General features: G+C 44.0%; 1 protein-coding gene across 1 annotated transcript in view; it reads right to left on the bottom strand.

Annotated features, from left to right (window-relative positions):
- Positions 1-8,471: 8,471 nt before the first annotated feature.
- The window catches only part of NEDD9 (neural precursor cell expressed, developmentally down-regulated 9), a gene marked incomplete at its 5' end in the record, with an annotated part of 38,213 nt that continues 28,615 nt past the window's right edge, over positions 8,472-18,069 (bottom strand). Inside the window, 5 exons of the mRNA XM_080364168.1 lie at positions 8,472-9,687; positions 11,040-11,129; positions 11,464-12,681; positions 13,129-13,230; positions 14,386-14,487. Coding sequence (XP_080220294.1) covers positions 9,178-9,687; positions 11,040-11,129; positions 11,464-12,681; positions 13,129-13,230; positions 14,386-14,487 — 2,022 coding nt within the window. The 3' untranslated portion in view covers positions 8,472-9,177. The remainder of the gene's footprint in view (positions 9,688-11,039; positions 11,130-11,463; positions 12,682-13,128; positions 13,231-14,385; positions 14,488-18,069) is intronic.

The raw sequence follows: 18,069 nt of genomic DNA on the forward strand, positions 1-18,069 counted from the left end.
GCTGGTGATGGGCCCACAGCTGTGGCTTTTCTGTGTGTAAGGCCTGTGCCTTCATCTTTGTGTAGGTGGAAAAGAAGCGTTGCTGAGGAATAACAAGCAGCACTTGTTGAAATGCTCTCCTGGCTGTTTGTCGTATATTTTCCTCCTGGGAAGCCTCGTATGCATTCAGGTAGAAAACACTGTATTTCACTTTTCTACTTGTTTTGTTTGTTTGTGGCGTGTTTTTTTTGTTGTTGTTTTTGTTGGGTTTTGTTTGTTTGTTTGTTTTTTGTTTTCATTTTAAGGATGGAAAAATGAGTAATGTTCACAGAACATGGAGATTTTATTTTCTGCCTTGCCTGGAAAAAGAAGTTGGTATTTTCTGCTGAAGTTGTTCATTGTGAAGTGGTTTGGATGGGTTGCTCCAGAGATTTTGGTTTGCTGTGGAAGAGATGCCACAAGCTCCTGTGCTACTGCCCTGTTATGGGATTCTGAGTAGATGTTGTTATCTGTAGCAGAGCCCCTCTGGTGAGTCTCTGAGATGTAATGTCTTCATATGAAATATGTGGATTGTGGGACTACCCTCTCTGGTAGTGCAGGCTGAGGCAGATTCATCTGCTGGCAAACTAGTCAACCGCAGGGGTCTGGATTGCATGGTGGTGCTCTGGTATCTTGTGCTGGTCTCCAAGCAAGTGCTTTTCTTCCCTCCAATAGCAGTACTGTCATTTTGTGATACAGGAGCAGCTTGTATCTTGGTGCTTCTCAGTCTGGTTAACTGCTAATGACCACTGTGCCCAAATATAATACCTGTCTGCTTATTCCTGTGCTGCCAGCTGCCCCGGCAGTTCATTGCACAGGTATTTTCTTGCTGATAGAAGGCTTTGCTTGTGTCATTAGATAAAGCATTGAGACTAGGCTCTCTGAGAGTTTGTTCCTAAATATTGTGAAAAGGAAATGCATAAACACTCTGGAGATGAAAATTTATTCAGTTGGATGTATGTACTTGTCCTATTGTTTGTGATTGTGTCATCCTCGTACTGGGGGCAAAGAGGAAAAACCCAGACAAAAATGGAGTGAGGCATCTATAAGTAAAATAAAGTAAATTTAATAAAGTCTTTTACCAAATGTTTCTAGGTAGTGAAAGAAAGAAAACTCACTTATTCTGAAAATAATTTTGAAACCCTCACTTCTAAGTTAAATGCTATTCAATCACATGAAGCTCCTTTAGTCTTCCTTGGTGATGCAGCCCTTCCTGTGTTGGAGGACACCTGTGTGAGGTGTATGGCTACTTAGCCCTGGAAATTAGTGTCTGAAACTGTTTTATGCTTTTCCAGCAAGTCAAGGCTATGTGCAGGATTGCTTATTGAAGGGGAGCTAAGCACCATCTAAACACATTCTCTGTGAACCTCAAGAACATCTGCCTGATTTTCCTGTCCAGATGTGTGAGCTACCTGTGTGTCCAGCTTGTCCCCTATCGAGCACAGAGCTCATTTAGGTTGATGGAACCAATGGGTCAGGTCTGATCCCAAAGCCTGGAGGCTGCCTGAACATGGCGGGAGGTGGCAGGATGGGAGGGATACAGCTCAGATGTGGGTTGCAACATTTGCAGGCTCAGGCTCCAGGACTGCTCAGACTTGCTGAACCCTCAGGACCAACATTTTGGTGGTACCAGTACCAGCTTCAGGCTTGATGGGCCAAGGGGAGTTCAAGAGTTTTTATGGTGTGTTAGTGTTCAGTTTGTGACTTGACTTGTATATGTGGCCATACTTTGTTTCAGGAGGCAGACGTAGGGTTTGTGGGTAGGAGTTATCATGCTCAAATTTTAGGAGCCCATGGTATGGTCATTTGCATCTCCTTGTCTCAGTTGCTTTTGAAGATCTAAGGACACCTAAACATTGGAGCCTGGAAATGGTTTATCTCATCCTAAAGCAGACTGAATCATATAGCTTGGTCTTTACTGAGCCTATTTCTCTCTGTTCAGTTTAAAGCGCACCCTGATGATATCTCGCATGCAACTGTATTCAGGCAGGTGAGATGAACTGCACCTGTGGTGTCTGACACTGGGAGGAGAGATGGGCTAATCCAAACTGGGGCACTTCTGAGCATCACCATCCCCATGGAGAAGGAGGGAGCAAGAAAGAGGCTTTCATGTTTGCATATCTCAGTGCCTTCAGCAGCTTTACACCTCAGATGGAGCAGGTGGTTCTGTGTCCTGCTGGTGTCTGTGGGACATGTGGATTTCCACCTTCTCAGTGTGCAGAGGCAGCTGCATCTGCTGCAGGATGGAAACAGTGGATTGTGCACCCACCTCCTGTGTGTGTGCAGGGGGACAAGGTGTCCTGTGCAGCACAGCCCAGCTCTAGTAACATCCTTTTGGTCATCGTAGCAATTACTATGAAAGTGATATAAACTGCCAGCATGGCTGTGCTCATTCCTACAGTAAATCTGAGTGGACAACTGAAAGCCATGTCTTGAGCAGTGAGGCCTGAAAATAACTGCAAGTCAAGCATTGTAGAATGCACATGCTCTTTCTCATTTATCAAAAATTAATTTCTCTTTGAATTGTGGCATGAAGAAAAGCCAAATAAGTGAACTTTTCCCCTTCTGGAAGGCAAGTTAATTACAGGTGCTTGTTTGCAGCTCAAATCACCAACTGAGATAAAAGGCTTTTAAGGGGGCTGTTCCTACAATCCTTCATAAAATCAAAGCATAGGGTGAAAAAACACCAAAAGTCCATTTTTTTTGTTTGACGTGTTCATGGCCAGTCACCCTTGTGGCTTTTTCTCTTTGAGCTCAACTGGAAATAAAGGCAGACTTGAATTACTGCACAGGGAAATAGCCAGGAGCCTTCTGCCTGCCCCAAAAGCTCTAAGGTATACTTTGATTCTTTTCTGCAAGACAATATAAAGTCAGAACAGGCTTTTTTTTTCTCCTCCCCACTGCTCATTTAATTTAACCAAGCTTAAGTCTGCCTTATATAAATAGCAGGTGCTTCTGGGACATTATTATTGCACCTTCCTGGTTGGCAATGGTTTGGGTAGCCCTGGCTGCAGTGTGGAGCAACATAAAGCTAGTGAAGCAGGAAGCAATGAATGGCCTCTTGGATTTGCTTTCCTGCAGCTTTGTATCAAGGAAAGAGCTCTGATAATTTTACCTGTAATTAAGGGAAATTACAGGTAAGGGGAACCCCACTCCCACACACCCAAATCTCAGAGCACAACCCCCCTACCAAGCAGCAAGATTTTTATATCCATCCCATGGCTGATGGATGCTGATAACCCTGTGAATGTGCACGGAACCAGGGAACTGTGATTTTTTTTGTTGTTTGTTTTGGCTTATGGTATCTGTAACCTTCTGGGAGCCCACTGTGTGCAGAGGTGGCAGCTGCTGCTTGTGCCAGGAAACTGAAGCAGTGCTTTGCAGATGAGATGAGCTTTGTGTATCTCACGTAGAACAGATACTTTGCACTCCTCCATTCCATCTTTTGCCATAGTCATCCTGATGTATTGAGTTGCTGATCATACAAAAAAAAGGTATCATGTGTCTTGGTGTTCAGCAAAGAAAGAGAAACCCCTGTCAGGGAGGTGGTGTGTTATGCTGAGTCCATTGCAGTTGCAGCAGTGTTCCTTGGATGCAGGTTTCCTAGGCTCTGGGTTTTGCCTTCAGCAGGGACTCAGAGGACTCAGGGAGATAGAGAGGTCAACAGCAACAAGGTGGACTCCTGTCAGAAACACTGATTTGATGGACTTTGTTTGTAGGGCTGCATGGTAAAGGTTAAACCCAGAGGGGTGTAGAGAAAAGAATGCAAACCCCAGATCCATTCTGGGTTGAGCTAAGCCTAATTGTGTCTGCGGAAAAGACACAAGTGAAGCCCAGGCTCCTGTGAGGAGGTTACTATTGCAAATTAAATCCCAGGAGAGGTGGGAAAGTCATGTTCTGCTCAGCATTGCCTCACCCTCAGAGCATTTCAGCTTCTGCTGCTCACAAATCCACAGCAACTGCGAGCCAAGACCACATTGCTGTAAGGACGTGGGTTTATCAGGAGGCACAAGGAGCTTTTGTCTCCTTGCTTTTGGCCATGGAACTGTCAGCTCCTGGTTTTCTGCTGCCCTGTGAGGCTGAAGAGAAGAGGAGGGCTCTGCAACAGCCAGCAAGGTTCATGGCCAGCCGTGCCCTGATGTTTTGAACTGGAAACTGTCCTTGTTGGTCCTTTGCTCTGGGAGAACAGCCCTCAGTAGTCCTAGCCTGGAAGGTGGTGGGATGAAGAGCACTCTGCTCTGAACCCAGCAGCTCCCCAGAGGCACAAAGCAATGCCCTGGGAAGGTGTCTCCTCCCAGGTCAGGCTGCTGACTATTTCATGGCCTCCATAACTCACAAGCACTGAAGTTTAAATATTTGGTTTGAGAATAGAGAATGATGTATTTGTGTTCCCTCAGTGATTGCAACAGCCATCAGCATGTGCAGCATGATCAGGCCTTGCTAATGACACTAGCTACACTCAAAACTTAAGCTCTAATCTAATTAAACTGCCTCTGAGCAGGTCATGGGGGGGAAATGGGGGCCATACCAGCTAAGTAAGAGGGTCTGTGCTAACTCCCAGGAGGTGAAGGTTCCTGTCACTCCTGCTCCTTCTGAAGTCAGCACATCTATGGTAAGTCTGGATTAGGTGGTCCTCCTGCTGCCATTCACTTTACCCATGTATTCTCAAGCCTGGATTCAATGTCTTATTTGAGTCAGAACTTCTGGGAGGACTTTGTAACACTAGATAAATACTACAGACCAGCTGTGATGCTGAAAAGCCACACAGGTATATTCAGGGCTCCTCAGACAGAGAAAGTTGCTGTCTTAGGTGGAATTTGAGTGCACATAGCAAAAAGAAATGCTTTAAAGAAAAAATAATCTGCAGTATCTGGACAGCCCATCTCTGAGATGGAAAATCTGTCAGAAAAAGGGCTGAGTTATTTTAAGCACAGTATGTATGCACTGCTTTTGCAACATGCTTCAGAGTTGGGAGGAATGTTCTGTTGTTCTCCAAGACCGGCAAGACCCCATCTTTGCCCTGGCAACATTCCTCTCTAAATGTGGACTAATGCTGTGAACACTATAAGAGGAGAAAGGGGCAAAGAAGGGCTAAGAATTACCTTTGGAGTAAATCCTGCAACTTTCTAAAGCCTTTCAATTGAGACTGAGCCATGTTAAGACGCAGTAGGCAGCCTGGAAGTGGAGTTCCACAGGGAAAAGCTGGATTTGGAGCAAGACAGCTGTGGACACTTGGCTTGTAGGCAGAGGGAAGGTGTCACTGGTGTGGCAATGCTCTGAAGAGCACTGGCAGAAGGTGTGGAGGGACATGACTGAAATGTAGCCCAGACGTACACGTTGGAGAGTGCCAGAAGCTCTAAGGACTGGAAGTTACAGGGATAGTGAAAATGCTGGGGCATAATCTAGCATCAGGTGATGGTGTGGGAATTCGGTTTCCTCCACCTGAGTTGCCTTTGTGGGGACGGCAGACAGTAGGTTTGCGGGAGCTGTGGCAACCTACAGCTAAGGGAAACACAGAAGCTGCATGGCCCTGGCTTGCAGGAGAGAGTGGAGGCAGCAGCAGGGAGTGCACTGAAACATGTCCTGTGGGCTCTTCTGAAATGTGCGTTGTAATGGTCTGACAGAACGGACAATTTCTCCAAAACCTGCCCATTTCAAGTGTGGGTTTTGTCTTTCCTCTTTTCTCCCTTTCTCATCATCCTGGAAGATAAAATAAGCATTTTTCTAATTAATATGAATATTTACTGTCTGGAATAACGAGCTAATTGTCTTCTGCATCTGCCACTAGTGTGAGGCAGACTTTCTTTTCCCCGCTGGATGTCAGTCAGTCATTTCACACTGGCCATCGAATTAGTTGCCAAACAGCGGCAGTTTCTTGGCAACTGGGTGGGGACACTGTGGCTCAGGGAGGAGAGAGAGCAAAGAGGCTCTGGCTTCTGTTCTGAACCATTTTGGTTATGCAGTCCAGTTGTTGTTAGTTGGCCTTCTAACATTCACCAGAGGAATGAAATGGGGCACTCTCAGGAAGCAGCCCTGCATCGCTGGCTGTCCCCTTACAAGGACACAACAAGCCAGACCAGGCACTTTCCTTGCACTTACACTCTCTGGCAGGAAAGTCTTTTGTTGGCAGCCGAGGACTGGCATTAAGCACAGAGCTGGTCCCAGACTTGTCCCAGGGTGTTTGACAAGAGGGAGGGAGGTGCCACAGCAACAGCGAAATGGGAAAATAACTTTGGGGAAAAACTCTGTGATTCTTACAGCCATGTGGCTGTTTCAGATGGAATCCACACCCAGGTGATGCTCGATGTGGTGTGCAGCAGAAGACAGGTGCTCTTACTGTTGAGTTAGAGGGGAAGGATGGCTGTGTTGAAAGAAGTTGCTCTTCCAGCTCCTTTGTGGATCATGGCTTCTCCACTAAATGCTGGAGAGAGGGAGCAGGCTGGAATGGGTGGACAGTCACATCTGTGTTCTGCCATCTCACCTTATAGAATCACAGAATTGTCTGGGTTGGAAGGGACCTTCAAAGGCCATCTTGTCCAACCTCCTGCTATGGGCAGGGACATCTTCAACAGGTTGCTCAGTGCCCCATCCAGACTGGCCTCCATGTGTCCAGGGATGGGGCATCCACCACCACCTGGTAGTATTATCCTGAGATAGTATTGAGAGGAACTGCCCCATCCACCCCAAGGAGCAGTGCCTGTGCTCAGATGAGGTGGCTCAAGATGCAGCTCTTGCCACAGGGACAGACACCAGGAATGGGGCAGGATGGTAACGTGGCACACTGAAGACCCTGACTGTTGTTACTTCGGACTCAATGTGTCGTGTAGCTGAGTTGGATAGATGCTGCTTCACCTGCTGCTTCTGGACAGTCAGAGAACCACTCTGTTCTTCCTCTTACACCCTCAGGTTCCCACTTCACACTATAGGCACTGATCAGTGAAAAGATGGAAAGCGAACTCCTCATTTCAGAAAGGCTTTGACAGTATTGGCACCAGCACTATTTTCTTTTAAGGTGCTTAGAGGACTCTGAAAACAAGAAAAATAAGACCAAGTGCTGCCCTTTTTAATATAAAAAAGACTAGTCATTTAATAATTATAAAATGGCTCTCTACAAGATAACAAACTGTAATACAGGCTTGCAAAAAAGGTTCTCCTTTTGAAAATACAAACTATCAACATAACCACTAAGCTTTGAAACACTTTTTAACTTTCTAAGAATATACAGTGAAAAAATGGACAAGGAAATCCAAAAGAATCCCAAACAACACTAGTACAAACCAGGTTCAGGTGGATTGCTTTTTGGCTATCGGTTACAAGAGGATAACCACCTGTTCTGGATGTTATGCCAGAACCAAGGCCTGGAGCTGACTCTGGGCCAGCTGAGGTTGTGCTGGTTCCGAACGCCTTCCGGGAATGTTCTGCAGACTCTGGAAGCAACATCACGGTAGCTTCACTCTGAGACAATACATTAAAGCTGCAAGATTTCACACACCGCTGAAATGGTTTTGGGGTCCGAGAGGACAAATCCCATTTCAATAAGGCACATGTTTGAATGTGAACTGGGAAAGCAAGAAGTTGGGCAGAAGTGCCCAATTTTGAGGTGCTCCTGATTTCACAACTCTTTATTTACCAGTAAGCTGCTCACTGATGCAAATGCTCAGAATGCATCCATGTAGGAGCACCCCAAAGTAAGCAAGGACAGTAGTGTTTCTGCTTTAGAAATGCCAGAATTTCCTGGAATTTACCTGAGCTATTGCCCACTTCGAAGCATGGCTCTTAGTCTGAGGACCACAGGTAAATGGAATTCTGTGACTCATTTTTAGGGGGTTCACAAAAGGCAATGAAGACAAGTAAGCTTATACATGGTTTGGAGCAGCCAGCATACATGAAATTTCTAAAGGAGTCTACCACTCTGCTAACAGTTTTTAAGGGCCTAAACTGAAAATTACTGGGTGGGATCATGTGTACTTACAGAAGGAATGGCCCCTTTAAAACAGGAGGTCATTTTTGGCAACAGTGTAGTGCAGAAGGACCAGCACCTATGCAACAGAATTTGGAAAAAAAGCCTAATAGTTGAATGGAAGTCAGAACTGCAGCAGATGCAATTCTCAAGAATATGCCCTAGAAAAATAAGTGCTATTTCTTCATTGACCTGTGTGTATGCTCTAGAGATTTTAAAGTATCTGTGATTTCAAACTAAGCTGTTTTCTTTCCATACTAATTACAATTTGTATGGGAATCCCTCTGGAAGGAACTGGTATTTAGAGACACGGCTCATCTGCAACCTCAAAGATGGTCCCAATGGATGCTCTCAGGATAACTCTGAGTTGATGAACAATAAAGCTTTCAAGCCTCACTGTTAAATTTAACTGTCAATGTAAGGACATACAAGTTAAACACCTATAAATTTACATTGCTGGGAATTCATCCATATTTTGAAATCCCATGTTGCACAGCTATTAGAAATAGCAAAATTTGAATACCACAAGATATTAAACATATATGACTCTGCCTTCCTCTTTAGAAAGTTCTGTTTCTTATACAGCCTAAAAATGCTTTTCTCCCAAATGCTGTACACCTTGCTTGATGTGTTGCAGTTGTGCATATATGCTACTCAGAATGATCAAATGCTGTACATAATAAAGTAACATCAAGAGAAGAGTTAAATTTCATGGAATTAACTGATAGAAAGTAATTTCTAAGAAGGGAATGGAGTTCTATGAGAACCATTACACTTGCTGCATGGATTGCTACAAACAGGTTTCACAATCAAGTCCATATGCCAAAATCAAGCTGGAATGAAACAAGAAGAGTGCAGCATCCAGTTAACAAATATACTGAAGAAACAGGCAGTATATACAAAAGATAAGTACTGCTTACCTGATGTGTAATTTTTAAGGTGCTTAATTGATGTTTTAGGGAATCTAGCAACATATACATATATGCAGTGTATACATATCTAAATGTGTATTAGAAACATAATACAGAACCAGATATATTCCCAGATCCCTGATTTCATTAGATTCTCTAACGCACAAGAAGGTATTTAAAATATTTCATTTAAAAAAAATCTAAAAAAAAAGATAACATTTACATAACAACAGCTCCAGTTTATCTGCTCTTCTGCTTTGCTGCTCACGGATTGGATTCTCATGGGTTTCATAAGGACGCCATTTGGACCAGCGAGAGTTTGAACAACTGCGCGTGGCGAGACAGCTCTGTCACTTGGTCCACCATCTTCTGCAGGGCTGCAGTGTTGGGGTAATGCAAGGCAGCCATCTTGGTGGCCAGAACAACGCTCTTCAGCAGTTCACACAACTGGTTGCTGGAGTTCATCACTTTGTTGCGTATGTCCTGAGTTGTCACTTGCCTCGTGAGCGTGTCCCCAATGAACACAAGTTTGTGAGCACTCAAAATGACAAATTTGCTGTGGGCCACGAAGATCCGGGGGGGCTGAGAAGCATTGACGCAACTGAAAAAGGCGTCGATGGCGTTTAGCAGGGAGTTGAAGTGAGTCTCGCATTGGTCAGCGTAGAATAAAAGCAGGTGGCTGTCACGGGAGGTGGCAGTGCTGTTTGCAGTCTGGAGAGCGTGAGGCGGCTTCCACTTTGAGATGTCATTCTCTACGGGCTTTGTGATCTCTTGCTCCAGACGTTGAAACTGATTTATCTGAAAGGCAAATAAAATATTGAAAGAATATTCTTGTAAGATGTTGTTACAGATTACAGTTTCACCTTATGCCTCAGGACACCCCTGAGTATCCTAGATTGGCCTCATGCTTAATAAAACATTTTCTAGGATATTTTATTTTGGAGAGTGAGGGGTAATCAAGTGCTGTGGTTACCATCAATCCAAATACACAGAGTTCAGAACAGAAAAACATCTGAAATACTTCATTTGCATTTAAAAAAAACCCCATCAACCCTCCTGAATTTACAGGCTGTTGCTCATTTGGAATATTCTGAAATCACAAGCGAGAGAGATGGTTCCAAGTGGCAATGACTCCTACGCAATCTTTAAAAAGCTGCTATCTCTGTGGGATTTTGAGAGGACAAACCTTCAACTCTTGCCTCCACAGTGCTTGCACAATTTTCTGCCATACGATATGGCAACAACATATTGAAGAACTAATACAAGGGCAAAGTGACAGCCCTCAATCTCATATGCTTTTTTAGCATTTAAAGGGATGTTAAGCACAGTATTTAATTTAATGGTATTGATGTTCACTGAACAGATGTGCAGGCAGCACGTATTCAGTATGGGCCAGTGATTAAGGCAGCGGAGTGCAGGTCAGGAAAGCCAATTTCTCAAGCTGGCTTTGTGACTGACTTGCTGTGAGACACTGCAGAAGTCTGTTTCTCCTCTGCAGTAAGCTTTCAGAAATGGAGATTGTTTTTTATTATACGTATGAACCGGGCCAACCACAATAGAGCACTGCATAAAATAGTAATTAGTCTCTTAAACTGAGATGGTTAGAAATTGTTTTCAAGGGAAGGGCTTGTTCCTGCCACAAGAGATGTGATTCCTGACACTGAGAGCTGTGGCTGTGCTTCTGCTCAGTTACTAAGTGGCAACAAGGAGGCAAATAGGGCAGAGATGCTGATCTTCAGAATAGCTACTCTGCAGTGAATGCTTAAGTTGTCTTTGACGCATGCAATTGCTAACACAGATGCACAGGGTCAGGAAGGTGCGAAAATCTTGATGCTTGCCATTTCCCATGTGGAGCATGACAGTCCCTGTCCTTACCCTCTGTGTTGATAAATCCATTAATGGTGGATCTTGACTGGCACAAATCCCACTTGGAAAGAAACTAACCTGGAGCCACCGTTTAGCCAAGACCTGACACCTTCTGCCTTCCCTATCTAGTGTCTGGGACTCTCCAACTGCGTGTGCTGGGCAGCCATAATGTGAGCAGTCACACACTGCTAAGGGAAGGGCCCCTCCTGCTTTACTTGACCCGTACACCTTATGTGTAAGGAACATTGCATTTCAATGTGGTTGTTGCACCTGAACGAACATACCTGATGGTGCTCTAGCTCCATTTTGCTCTGCTTGATGATATTTTCTTTTTCCAGCAGCTCCCGCTGTTGCCTCTCAAACTCTTCTTTCCCCTGTTTTGCATAATGTAGGACACTGTGTTAAAACAAAGCTGCTCCTGAGCTAAATGACAACTCATAAGTTAAATAACAGGCTGCTTTACATTGTTTTTTTCACAGGTAGTGCACCACTTAAGAGTACGGAGAAGAAAAGGATAGTAGAGCAGAGCAAAAGCCTACTGCTAGTATGTATGCAACAGTCCTATTTGAGAAGACGTAATCACCCTGCTGAAATTACTCTTGGACATGTATTAGTGTGACAATCTGGCTTTCCTGCAAACAGCTTCTACAAAAACCACAGACAGCTCTTACTTGGCCTTGTGCTGAACAAGGTGTTGGGTTTACCTACCTGCAGGTGAACATAATCGTAGTCATCCATCCAGCTCTTTTCCGAGCTGTCACAGGTGGTACTGTGAGGGTTCTGACCTTTACTCATGAGCGGAGGAAGGGAACTGCAGTGGTTCTGTGCTCTTTCTACGTGATGCTGCATCTGAGGATTGTCGTATACGTAGTCATTCATTATATTCTCTGGTATGTTTTTCAAATGCGAGCTGCTCAATGCCTGCTTGAAGAGTACCTCTGCATTGACGCTGATGGTAGTGGTCAGTTGCTTGGTATCATCCGGGACCGTCTTTGCCACCATAACAAACCGATCCAGGTCATCACACTTGTTCTGCAGTCTGTTGACAGCCAGAACGTTCAAAGACCAGTTGTAGCTGTTCAAGTCGTGGCTGGTTTGAGTAAGGATCTGGTGAGAGTCCTCCAGCCTTTGCACCTCCCTCCTCATTTTGTTAAAAAGGCTGAACTCGGACAGGCAGGAAGCATTGGCTGCTGACCCTTTTGCAAACTGGAGGTACTCCAACAGCGACTGCTCCACCTTATCCACAGCAGTGTGAATTTCATTGATGTGTTTCTCCATATATCCATAAGACCGCCAGTCTGCTGTAATGAAGGCCATGAGGTTACTGACAGCTGTCTCCACCATCTGCTGGAGGCGGTAAAGCCTCTCTATAGCAGTGTCTGGATCAAGGATTAGTCTTTTGTCCTGTGCAGTTGATGCTGAGAAAGAAGAGTCTTTTGATGTTGTTGAAGATGTGGACATGTTACTCCTTGTGCTTCCTGTGCTGGAGAAAGACAACCTATTCATCCCATCAGTCACATCCTGTAAGCCTTTAGTGTCTTGGAGGACTGCTGGTGGCACATCATATATACCTTCCTTTCCTTCCAGGATGAGGCTTTCACTGAGTCCTGTCTGTTGTCCTGGGAATGCAATTCCTCTGGGGGTATCATAAACATCTTTTTGAGGTGCAGTTTGCTGTCCAAGAAAATGGCTTTGATGGTTCATAGGGATGTCATAAGCATTCCGTTTCTGCGGCACTCCATCTGGCAATAAAAGGCTCTCAGGAGAAAATTTATGAAGTTCTTTCCCAGTTGCTTTGGTGATGGGAGGAGGAATATCGTATACTCCTTCTGGTCTTACACTGTGGCCCACTGGAGATGAAAAATCTTGCAGGTTTTCCCTCAGGACTGTATTATCTCGGCATGCAGATGGAGGTGTAGCATAGACCTGAATCACAGAAAGCAAACCATGAAACCCTTGGCTAGAATAACAAAATATTTTACATCTTCCATATGGTCTATAAGATGCTGGGATGGAAGATCTGCCATTGACCTTCATGGAGTCAGCTACTTATCCTGAGTTTGACTGAGCATCAGTTTTAATATCTCACTTTTTAACATTCATCTTGATACCGTTTTGCATAAGCAGCAAAATCCAAAAAGGCAGCATGCTGCCACAAAGATAATGTAGGTCTAATTATTGACTCACACTCCATTATGTTAATAATTTTGACGCAGTGCTTCACTTTACCCATTTTCACAGTTTAAAAATGTAAGGAAATCTTTAAAGTACTGAATCTTCTTTTCCTTCAGGACCATACATGAACTCTTGTTTAAACATGTCTTTGGTCAGACATGAAAATACAGGATCTTGTGGAGACAGTGTAATACTTACCCCTTTGGCAGGTGGTATGTCATAGACTCCTAAAGCTTTTGCTTCTCCCATGGGAACTGGAAGTGCAGGCCCCTTAACCGATGTGGGGGGAATGTCATATATCTAAAGAAAGAATAAGCTGGTTACAGAAACAAGTCACCTCAGGAAAGCTCTGATCTCAGATGAGGTTTTTTCTGTTTCCGTGTTTCCCCTCAAAAAGCCTGAAGATGATCAGAACTCTTCAACTTTGTTTCATGTGGGAGAGCTGCTTGGATTTGCACAGTGTTTTGGACAGTTAGGAAGAAGTGCACTTTGCTACGTCCCCTCTAGACAACTGTGTGGACAGCGGGCTGGAGAGATGAAATCACAGCTGACTTCCATACTGAGAGTTAAATCAAAGCCAGCCCACCTGTTGGGCTGAACAAGGGAGCAGTATGTTCATGTGACCAGAACTGATCTCACCTTTACTGATGGAGATTAGAGGGACTGAGGAATAAGCTTGCACTAGTACACACTAAACTCTCTGAACCTAAGGCTGCCCCTGTCAGCATCGCTCATCTGCTTTATTGGGTGTAGTGTGAATGTTCTTACTAGCAGAAAGTACAGCTGTTGGATGTTTCCAGTGTACGTCTTGGTGGTATGTCCTACATTACAGTGGGTTCCACATGTGGTCTAAGGTCTGAATGTCTTCCCAACAGTTCCAGGCATTTGGTGTCAGCCTGTCTTATGTACTACTGGGCTCCCTAGAGGAGTTGCTCTGTCAAAGAGCCATGGAAAGATGCAGGGTTCTTGAGTTACAGGTCCTGCAGGCAACCCACTCTAGCTAGACATCTGTGGCCTTGGGGTGATCCCCCAGAACAAAGATAAATTTCAAGGTTAGTGACATGGTGCAGTAGATAAGTGGTGAAAACAATTCCCTGCATGGTAGCTGTTCATCTAGGCAATAATTTTACCCTTACTGAGTGAATTACTGTCAACTATACAACAAAGTAAGGGAAAAAAATTGTTCCCAGGCAGAAAATTCATTCTGTTTAGATACACTCTTTGATCAAAACACAGAAAACAAATGGGACTTTTGTGTTTGGTGTACTGCCAAATCCTAGTCAACATCAAATGCAACTTTGAAATACTTCTGTGCTCTGTGAATAAGCCACTGTATCTAATTAAAACATATTTTCTCTCTGAAATGAGAGAACTTGCTTTGCTCATAAACTTCTGGTAGAAATTCATCACCTTTTGTGCCCTGTCAGCGCTGCTGGCAGTTTTATTAGTACTTACCCCTTGGAGAGGGCGAATGGGGGGGATATCGTAGGTATCCTTCTGGTATTTGGATGGGAATTCATAAACATAACCTTGTCCTGACCTGACTGGAGTTATTACCTGTGTGATAAAAGAAAAAGAGGAAACATAAGTCTCGGAGGATCCTGGCATGTTCTCTCTGTAACTGAACAGGGGACAAACAATCCAGTATGATTAACATTCATGCTTTATGTGGCAATATTTGTAACACAAGTCTGCATATACTTCTGACAGCTGAACATTGCAAAATTACTATTAATAGCTACAGTGCACCATCTTTTCCTTCCATACCAGTTCTGACACGGCTACTTGCTAGTGCTACACTGTCTTCTCTTTGTCAAGCACAGATTCTCCAAAAGTTCTAAGAGAGCCTGGTACCTTCTTTCCGTTAATTGTTCACTAATGTAGACCACACAATGTGATGGTTACACCACCCACTCACTGAGAAAAGGGCTGTGTTTGCTCCTCCCACAGATGAGCTGAGTGTCCCCACTTATCGACAGAGGCTTAAAATACTAGGTTCAGGCTCTGGGAGTTTCCCTCCTTTGGTTGTGGAGGGATTTCCCACCTGCTCTGGCAGGATGTCTTGTGTTGCAGTGCTCCATAGCAGAATATCCTGCATGATTGAGTCTGAGCTGTGGCTTTGGAAATTCTTTACATAGAAAGGCTGTGCTCAAACCTTTCAAAGGGAGGTGTTCTATTATGCTGTCTCAGTTTCGTTTGTCTGTATTAGTGGCTAAGAGATAGGAAATGTTAAGCCATTCTTTAAGTATATAATGCAAGAACAGCCTCTGGAAAAAAAAAAAGAAAGCTTAGGATTTACATTCTTTGACATTTTCTAAACCATTAACTACCATAATGGCTTCAAATAAAAATTGGTCTTGGGCAATTTTCCTCAGAAAGAGGTGGATTTATAGTGGAAATGCTGACATCTTAACCTCTTCTGGTGTAATTTAGCTCTAACACAAAAAATATAAATACTGTAACCCAAAGGCATAAAATGTCAAATTACATAGGCCCACAAAAGATGTGGCCTTGTGCTCAGCTGAGGAGAGTTCTGTACCAGAGTATCTCACTGTCTTCAGAAGTATAGGCAAGAAACAACAGAGTTTCTGTCCAAGGGCTCAGTAAAGATCCTGTAACAGTTTTTGCTGTAAGGAATCCTGGCCAGATTTCAGAGTGAGTTTTGCTTGACCATGGCCTGCAAGGCAAGTCCCTGATGTTAACCTGCTATGTTAACAACATAGGCTCTTCTTTTTACTTGCTGCCCAAATATTGCGGTGTAATCTCTGGCCCCGCACCATGAAACAACCACTGGATTTTCCCCTTGAGGTGGCTGCCACGTCAGCTCACCGTAGAGGTCTGATTTAACGTGAGCAGCCCAAGGCAGTGCCCTGGTAATACCAGCCACTGCCCTGGCTGTGTGTGCCTTAGCTAAGGAGTGACATCCATGCCCAGCAGGCAGGGTAAAACAGCAGGTTTTGCAGCTGCTTTTCCTTGAATTAGCATCAGAGGACAGGAGCTGGAAGCGATACGGTCTCCGGAGCACTGGGGCAGATCTCTGCCCATGAGAAAATTCCTGTTGAATTGGGTGTGGGTTTAATAGGGCTTACATACAGAGTTTTTTAAAAAGAATCTAATAATGTATTCAATTTATGACAAACCGTTCCACTCCCACAGTCACCTACTGTGTTGTAAAAGGTATCTACAGACAAAACTTAAGAAAGTTCTCCCTTAAGTTACTGGAAGATTCCCATAATGGTTGACTCCAGACATTATCCCTCCCAGGCCACTCTCATGTAATACTGGGATTATTTTGTTTGCCTGAGAATCTTCTGACTTGTATCAACATCGCTTCCTCATGCTTTTTTTGCCAGTGAGGGCTAGTGATCAGACTAGCATAGTTTGTTGTATATTTTTTGCATCCTTTTTTTATTTCATTTGGGTGCTGCCAGCCAAATGCTTTCCAACCAACTTAGGAACAGAAGGATTTAGTTTTAAGCAATGTTTAGTCAGAGGTTCTTTCCAGAGGCTCCAAAATTACAACCATGGCGTTGCTTCAATAATGAGTCACTGGGTGCTTAAAAATGATCCCCTGGGAGAACAGACAACGGACAGTACAAAAAAAAAGGGCTGTTTCCTGGGTAACCTATCTCCACAAAACCTTTTACTACTGTGAACATCGTGGCATCCCAGGTTGCTGGACAATATGCTGGAAAACGGCTTGACCATCCCAGAGAAAAAATAACAAAACAGACAGTTCACAGTGGGCAGTTGGAAGCCTCAGGCCAGCCCTGGAAGCAGGGAGAAGTGGTCGGTGAACTGCTGAGGTCCATCTCTACTTTACCTGCTCATTGTTGCCTAGCAGGACAAGGCTGGGAGTCACGCTGTGTCGGGCTCCAAAAATACAGATATTGGTCCCTCAGTCTGAAATTTTTATAAACCCCTGCTCAGTTGTGGTTTACTCCAAAAGATGAACTCTCTCCTAAATCCAAGTCAGGAGTCAAATTTGACCAGATCTCCTCCAGGTCTTAGATGTATGAAGCTCCTTACAGTCCTGCCCATGGAGGAGATGAACAGCATCTCTGTAGACACTTTATGGCACCTCAGTTCTCCAAGGTTTGCACAGCACTTCAGAGAAGTGCCTTTACACAGGCTAATGTGACTGTCCTACCCATCTCATGCATAAAGTCCCTTGGGATACAGAAACCACTACTCTCTCCTTGCTCAGAGAATGAATTTCTATGAGCAAACTCCAAGAAAAGTCACAGGCCTCTAATATAAAAAATGGAGCTGACTGGAGCAGTATAGGTAATAAGGTATGCACAAGTAATAAGGTATGCACAAGTAAAACTACTTGCTCTTGTTGTATAGATAAATATGATATTTTGCTTTTGAAAAACAGAAGCCCTGGTGGCAAAGCAGATGATATCCTTATATCATGGAGTCTGGAACACAAGTGGAAGAGAAGCTGCACTCATGCCTAGTACGTACAGAGAGATCTTCTCTCACTCTGCATACAGAAGCATCGTGCAACTGAGGTTGTTCTTGTAGCTTATCCTCAGAGACCTAGCCCATCTTTCAGAAAAGGCTGATATAACACATGCTGTATGAAAGGTTTACGTTACTACAAGGCTGATGTTTTTATTTACTGTCCTGTGATACAATCTCAGATAACTACACTAAAGCTAGACTGGCCAGATGAAGGAAGCCAGTTTCACTCAGTGCTGCAGGACTTTTTTATCATATATTTTGACACTTTCACTCTTTCCCAGGCTTGACTAACCCGATCTAGTGGTCAACCAAGGTCACTCCTTTGTTTGTGTGAAAAAAACCCCTCCTCTAGCTGCTTCTGGCTGTTGTCAAATGGAGTGAGAGGTTAAAACACCAAGTGCCTGTTTCTGGGTATTCATCAACACAGCCTGCTTACATATGTGACTGTGGACAGAAGACCTGAGCTATCTGCAGGCCCATGTTTAGCAGTGCACTCTAATTAAGGTGGCATTTATTTCCAAATAAAAATGCATCAGAGGCTTTTATGCCTGCTCCTTTTTAGGCTTATGAAATAGCTATATGAAAGACAGAAAATACAACTTTAAGAAATGGACACCCACCAACAAGGTGGGTTTGTTGATAATATGAAAGCCAACTTTTTCCTCCCAG

Source organism: Nesoenas mayeri (assembly GCF_963082525.1).
Source record: "Nesoenas mayeri genome assembly, chromosome: 2".
Taxonomy (NCBI): domain Eukaryota; kingdom Metazoa; phylum Chordata; class Aves; order Columbiformes; family Columbidae; genus Nesoenas; species Nesoenas mayeri.